The following is a 7,284-nucleotide window of genomic DNA, read 5'->3' on the forward strand; positions in this document are numbered from 1 at the left end:
TGCATACAATCCTTAACAATGACAATCAATATATAAAAGAGAGTTTCAAAGAGAAACAAGATAACAATCATATTTTTGTCTATAAAGTTTATGTCTACATATGGCAGATACCGTAAGATTTATTTCATGTAAATATCACTTTTTTCTTTCTTCTTCTTTGCTTTCTTTCAAATGTTCGTCTCAAGACCAAAAAAAAATCATCTCCAGTGGCAAAACACTTCAGTGGGTATAAAAAATCAGAACTGGAGACAAATCCATTATATAAAAAGAACAAACAAACAAACTCAACGATTTACTCGACCAACCTTTCCTTTTAATTGTCAATTAATCGGGCAATCTCAAACATCTGTGTGGCTGTGCTGTGCGGGAATTGGAAGTCATCTTGAACAACAAGAATAACCTTGAGTTTGTTTGGATTTTTCGTCAATGAGACTCACGCTTTTGGTAGATAATTCAGTTTTGTAAGCATCAGAATTCAAGACTTTCCGACTTACATTGTTGTAAATTTCTTTGATAACCATTTCAAATGCAGTTCGGACATTGGTTGAATCTAAGGCAGATGTCTCCATAAAGAACAACCCTTCTGCCTCTGCCAAGCTCTTCCCTTCTTCCACACTGACATCTCTGATATTTTCTAAATCACTCTTGTTTCCAACCAGCATCCTCGCTATAGTTGTATCAGAATGTACTGCATAATTGTTCCATAATAAATCAAACTTAATAAATCCTAAACATGGAGGAATGCTTAGTGAATTACTTGACTGAGAATCATATGAACGAAGGATATATCAAAAGCAACCTAAACAATCAAGATCTCAAAAGGAAGTTACTGAAATTTGGGTAACATTTCATATCTCCTCATGACAATGTGATGAGATAAAGCAAGTACGGTATTCGGTCGAGCTACCAAAAGCAGGGCTATGGGTGAATATTGAACAGCAATTGGGAACCAAATTATATTTATCAAGCAAACGGAAACCCATTGAAGTTTGTAACACATCCTAAATCTCCTCCTGACAAATGTGATGAGATAAATCAAGCATGGTATTTAGTCAAGCTACCCAAAGCAGCACTGCTGGTGACTTGACTACATGCTTAGCAATTGGATACCACATTACATTTATCAAGCAAAGCGAACAATTAGATAGAGATAATCCATGCTCGCATTGACAGAGACTGAAAGAAAGTGCAACCACATTTTCTAAAATCTAATGCCGAATGCCAAATGGGGAAATGCACAGGCAAGGATACCCCATAAGTAATCATCAAATCTATCCAGCATTTGCAGAGAAAGCCGATTTGTAGATCAAAGTTTCTCATAAAGCCAAATCAAACTTTTTAGCAACAAAAAGCATGCCCCCTAAAGTTTGGATACTCTGAGAAAATCAAATCAAAATCCCTAAAGTTTCCCTGGATCATACAAATTTCTTATCTATTTTCATGGTCTAATCCAATACTCTACAAATGCTATCTCAAACAGAATCAATATGAATCAAGGGTCTTATCACATCATCATCATCAACAACAAAAAAACAGATCTTTATAAAAAACTACAACATCACACAAACAGCAGCAAGAACCCAAATCAAATGAAACAAGGTCAGATCTATAAACCCAATAAATCTCAATCAAATCCCAATCAGAACACAGCACAAGTAGCTCCAAACATCAAATCAAACAAATGGGTTTTCTAAAAGGTTGAATCTTTATCAAGGATTGAAACAACAAATCTAAAGAACAGAGTAGTAATAGTACTTACTGTTGAGTTCATCAAGCCAACGACCAACACTATCAAAAGTAGTCCTTCTTGTAATATCATAAACAATAAGAGCACCAACAGCACCTCTATAATAAGCAGAAGTAACAGCTCTAAATCTTTCTTGACCAGCAGTATCCCAAATCTGAGCTTTAACTTCTTTCCCATCAATCTCCATACTCTGTGTCTGAAACTCAACACCTATGGTTGCTTTTGTATGTATATTGAATTCATTTCTAGAATATCTTGATAATAAATTTGATTTACCTACTGCTGAATCTCCTATGATTACTACTTTAAACAAATACCCTTCACAATCATCATCATCCATTACAGAAGATGAAGAACTTCCTTTTCCTCTGAAACTGAAGGAGAAATTGGGGGGACAGAGAAAGGAGAGAACTTTTTGAAGAAAGGAGAAAATATTAAATATGGCCAGCTAGAGAGAGGAGACAGGGTGCGGAAGTAGTGGGGTTCAAATTATAAGTGTTTTTTCGGTGGTTCGGTAACAGCGACTCACTGGCGATTAGATCGTTTTAGTTGTTGATGTTGTTGTTGGTAAATGAGTAGAGCTTTTGTCTCAACGGTGGCTCCAAATGGTCCTAGGCCTACTCATAAATATGGCAAAAAAAAAAAAATTGAAGCAAATGAGTTCCCACCAAATTTATTAAAAATGTATTTTTAATTATAAAGGAAGGATCTCTTTACATTTTTATTATCACATAATTTCACATATTGGACATCATTTTTATGAATAAAAACCAAACCTTAATGGATTTGGAGCTAATATTTTGAGGATATGTTCCTCTTACCAAGTTCTACATGCTTACCAAAAATGAGCACATTCTCAAATATACAACCTCACAATTTACCGGTTTTAATTTCGACGGCCAGATATCACTTGATTATCGACGACTCATTTTCAAAGTAGTAGATGGTGGTGTTATACGTCTCGGAATACGCCCATCTCTGGTAGGAACGTAGAGCTATGTGATAGTAACATATCCTCAAAATATTAGCTTCAAATCCGTTACACTTTGATTTTTATTCGCAAAATGTCATCCGACGTGTGAGATAGTGTGATAATAAAGGTGTGAGGGGATCCCTCCTCTTAATTATATTGGATGGGACCTTAGTGAATAAAATATATACTCATCTTTATGTGGTGGGGTATTTATAAAATTTTGATATTATAATATATTCAGTGAGACCCCTTTAAATATACAAAAATTCTCTCTTTCTCCTCCCTTTCTCAAAAGGAAAAAAAACCCTTGAGTTACCTTGCTCAGATTTGGTCCTTGGATTAGATTTGAGCAAGAATGCCTTTTTCTTTCAAAGTTTTTGGTAGTAGGTAATGAATAAGATGTTTTTACATCGTTTCTGGTGCTTTTTGACATATTTTTTCGCCATTTCGGGGCGACTTTTCTTCATCGTTGTGGGGCGAGTTCTTCAAATTTTAATGGCTGGTTTATGGCTTGCTTATCTCGATTCAAAAACTTCGACAGTTCATCACTACATCGCTTTCAGTCGGCATCCGTGTTTGTGTTACTCCTTTGTTTTAGGATCATCTCTTATCAAAGAAGACTACAATCTGATTAAATAGTCGGAAATCATTTCCGGATATACCATCATCTTTCCCTTATACATAAAAAGAAATCGGATATCTTTGCAATTTATTGCTCTTTTTATGCGCGATCTACTTGTAATTGATGTCCTTATTTGTATTAGGGTCTTGATTATCTTGTATTTCGATGTTTTTGTCATTTTTGTAAGCGAACATGTAATCACTATTTTGATTTGAATGAATTGAAATATGTTGATTGTCCAAAAAAAAAAAAAAAGAAGGACCCTTTAAATATAAAAATAGGAGATGATGAGAATATCGCTCAGCAAAGCGATGGAGCAATAGAGACTCCCTCTCACCTGCAGGTGAGTTTGCCACTTTGACATACCCAAGTGGGTGCAAAAGTGGCGGATCCTATGGAATAGTCCTTATAAGTTTTTTTTTTAATATGGATAATTGAATGTTTTACGGTGATGGATTAAATTCAAAACCCAAGGATAGGGCTATAGATTGTGCCAAGGAAAGAATCCGTCCGCTACTTGGGGTCTATGATCCAAAGTGATGGTGATACAGGTGAGGACATTCGACATAGAACCCATTCAGGGTGGGCAAAATAAAGAATGGCGACGAGAGTCCTTTGTCACCGAAAGGTCTCAGCTAAACTGAAAGGAAAGCTCTACAAAACAGCGATACGACATTTCATGTTGTATGGAGCAGAGTGTTGCGCGACTAAAAACCCGCACATCAGAGTACTGCATGCAAGATCTGGATGCTGAGGTGGGCCCACGGATATACGAGGCATGACCGAATTAGGAATGAATGCATGCACAACAAACTCGGGGTAGGAATAATCGAGGATATGCTCAACCAACATCGGCTACGTTGGTCTGGGAATCTCCAACGAAGACCACTGTATGCTCTAGTTCACATAGGTCGCATCAAGCGCCCGGAAGGAATGATGAAGCGTAGAGGCCGACCGAAATTGACCTGGTGATGAGTGCCAAATATTGTATATATTTATCCCTTTTTGTTGGCATTTAACTCATCTTTTATGCATTAATTCTACATTTTATCCCATATTCTGTATTTTCATTGTTTTCAAGAATAAATATTTTTATTAATTAATTTTGCATTTTTAGGTAATAAATAAAGTCTGGATGACTTGCGGAGCAAAAAGAGCAGAGAAGTAGTGAAAAGCCGGGAGAAATCACGCAAGGAAGCCGCGAAGAATGGTGCGCACAACCTCATTTTCTACACACAAAAACGCCTCCGTTCTCAGCCATCAGATCAGCTCTCAGAAGCATCCGACGGTCGCTCCTTCATAGAGCATCAAAATCTGAAGTCTCTGCCAAGCACCACAGCGCTGAAATTCCAAGCCTTCAGATTAGATGGTAGTTGAATCCAACGGTTGATCCCTTGCTGTTCATCAAAGTTTGATATCTCCGCCTTACACTACAGCACCTAACCTAATCTAGCACCGTTAGTTTCGTTGTATCACTTCATCCGACGGTCGCTCCTCGCTTGCCTCCGAATCACCTTCCGATCTACCTACCAGCTCCACATCCCACGGCTAAGCTTCGCGAAACATCAAAATCTTTATCCCTGCCTCACACCTTAATACCCAAATACCTAATACCCTTCTTCCCAAAACAGTCGACCTCTCCTCCATCACTTCTCCACAGCAGAGCCTTCCCCTTCCACCAACTCCACAACTGCTCTACCGTACCACCATGTCTGCCAAACCACCCTCTTCCCCGACATCACAGACGCCACCATCTCTCCTAACTGTCAAGTTAGTTCATCCATTTCACGCCTCTCACTGATGGCATGTGAACTCGAGGAACTAGGTTGATAGCTATGATTCGACGCAACAAAGACATGGAGAAGGAGCAGAGAAGAAAGAGGAAGGATGGGTCAGCGATTGATTGAAGAAATTGCGCCATCAAAGTAAGATTTTACGAAACCCTAATTTCTCAATATTTGGGATTTTTATAGAAAACTCTAATTTCTGTTAGGGAGAGCATAGGGAAGCTAGAGTAGGGAGATGGGTATGATTGAATTAGGTAAAACCGAACCCTAATTGTACTGTTTTTAATTTGGGAATTTTTTTTGGGTAAAACCCTAATTGTGTCTGTGGACTATAAATTGAGGGTTGTGGGTGTGTTGTAAAGGTATGCTTGGAGTAGCCAACATCCAGGACTTTCATGTCCTGTTAAATGATAATGTGTTCTGCTTAATATTGTTTCCTGTTAATTGTTATGCTCCTGTTATGTTTGTTATGTTATGCTATATCATGTTGTGTTCTGTGTGTGATTGTATTATCCATGTTATGTTTGTCTTAATTAGTTTGTGTGTTTGTTTCTACACATGAGCTTGTAAGTCCCCTGTTTAACTCACATGTTCTTATTCTGAGTTTTGATGCTTGACAACCATGAGGACTCTTAACTGCAACATGTTCTAATTCCCCACTAGGGTGAGAGAACAACTGAACCATGATGGTTAGCTATTAGGATGGTTTTTGCTGAGCTTAAAATATCTTAGGCTAGTTAGACTCCTAAGTGCCCAACTGATTTGTGATTAGTGGTGCTGTAAGAAGACCACTAATGCTAGGGGTCAGTGGTGGCTCTAAGGAATTAATTAGCTACATTAGTTAGTAAACCACTGCCTAGTTAGTCTGTGATTGGTTGTGCCTTAAACAGACAGCCAATACTAGGGGTTAGCTAAGGCTGTAAGGTTGGTTAACTAGATATTTGACAAGAACTTAACCTAGGTGAACTGGCTAGGTAAAGGAAACTCTCATCCATCTCCCTGCACTTCCCATCCACAATTTCTTTTCTATGTTTGTTCTGTTAGCTTCACCACAACCCTGCCCTTGGCCTTAGGCCTTGGTTCATTCTTGTTTTGTTTTGCTTTTGTTTTGTTTTTGTTGTTTAGTTCTTCCATTGCTTTTGCCTTGTTGTTTCTTCCCTGCCCTGCAACTCTGTTGCTTCTCTGGTTTGCTTCCAATTTGGCCTAGAGCCACTGTTTACCACTCCTTGTGCTGCTGTTGCTGTTGCACTTGCCCTGCAACACTTCTCCTTTTGCTGTTGCTGATGGCCTTGTTGTGCAGCTCTTGCTCCTGCTGCTGCTACTACCTGCTGTGCAGCTGCCCTACTGTTGCTACTGGTGCCTGCTGCTTCTTAGCCTGCTGCCAAGCTGCTGCCACTTCTTCTCCTGTAGCTGCTGTGCAGACTTGCTGCTCCTGCAGCCAAGCAAAGGCCAATCCAACTGAGCCAATTCACTTCAGTGAAGCCTAAGGCCCAGTCCTCAGTAACCAAGCCCAGTTTCTAAAACCAAAAGCTCAGAGCACAACTTGGGCTCATCAGAAGACCAAAACCAAAGCTCAAGTTCATTATTAAGGCCCAATCCAATTCAGGCTTAATCAAAAGCCTAAGTTTAAGGCCTAAGCCCATTTGCATTTCAAAGACTAACTGAGCCCAAGCTCAGTTCATTTTATTGTGAACAAACCCATTAGTACTCAAGCCCAATTTAAGCCAAAAGGCTTCTAAGCCCAAAGCAAATCTAGGAACCCAATTAGCTAAATCACTTCCAAAACACACCCGATCTCTGTGGATCGACCCGTACTTGCACGAGCTACAACTGACGACCGTGCACTTGCGGTATTACTGTAGGCCCCCGTTTTTATCGCTTCAATTATACACATCTCCGGGCCCACCAAGTTTTTGGCGCCGCTGCCGGGGATTGGTGCTGTGTTTTTCTTGTTGTTTTATTAGCTATTTTTGCATTTCATTGCATAGCATTTGCATCTGCTTCACTTCATTTGCTGTTGGACCTGCTGTTCTGAACCTGTTTTTCTCTGCTGGGACGCCACCAAGGAAAAGAACCAAAACCCAACTGGGTTTTTGCAACAATATCAGAGCAGCTGGGCTGTGCTTAAAAGGTAACCCATTTAAGAGAACCCGAA

The 7,284-nt window shown here is 39.3% G+C and overlaps 1 protein-coding gene across 1 annotated transcript; it reads right to left on the reverse strand.

Moving 5' to 3' along the window:
* On the reverse strand, positions 1 to 2,198 carry LOC113314210 (ras-related protein RABA5e-like). The gene is made up of 2 exons (XM_026562990.1): positions 1,760 to 2,198; positions 1 to 688 (listed from the first exon to the last, which is right to left on the reverse strand). The coding sequence occupies exons 1-2, from the start codon at positions 2,085 to 2,087 to the stop codon at positions 378 to 380; spliced, it is 639 nt and encodes a 212-aa protein (XP_026418775.1). The 5' UTR covers positions 2,088 to 2,198; the 3' UTR covers positions 1 to 377.
* Positions 2,199 to 7,284: the final 5,086 nt, after the last annotated feature.

Source organism: Papaver somniferum, chromosome 1 (assembly GCF_003573695.1).
Source record: "Papaver somniferum cultivar HN1 chromosome 1, ASM357369v1, whole genome shotgun sequence".
In the NCBI taxonomy this organism is placed as follows: Eukaryota; Viridiplantae; Streptophyta; class Magnoliopsida; order Ranunculales; family Papaveraceae; genus Papaver; species Papaver somniferum.

Excerpts from the sequence above, each read along its gene's own strand:
- LOC113314210 (XM_026562990.1), bottom strand. The coding sequence starts at position 2,087 with ATGGATGATGATGATTGTGAAGGGTATTTGTTTAAAGTAGTAATCATA. Across the intron at positions 689-1,759 it reads TTGGCTTGATGAACTCAACA|TACATTCTGATACAACTATA; the intron begins GTAAGTACTATT and ends ACAATTATGCAG.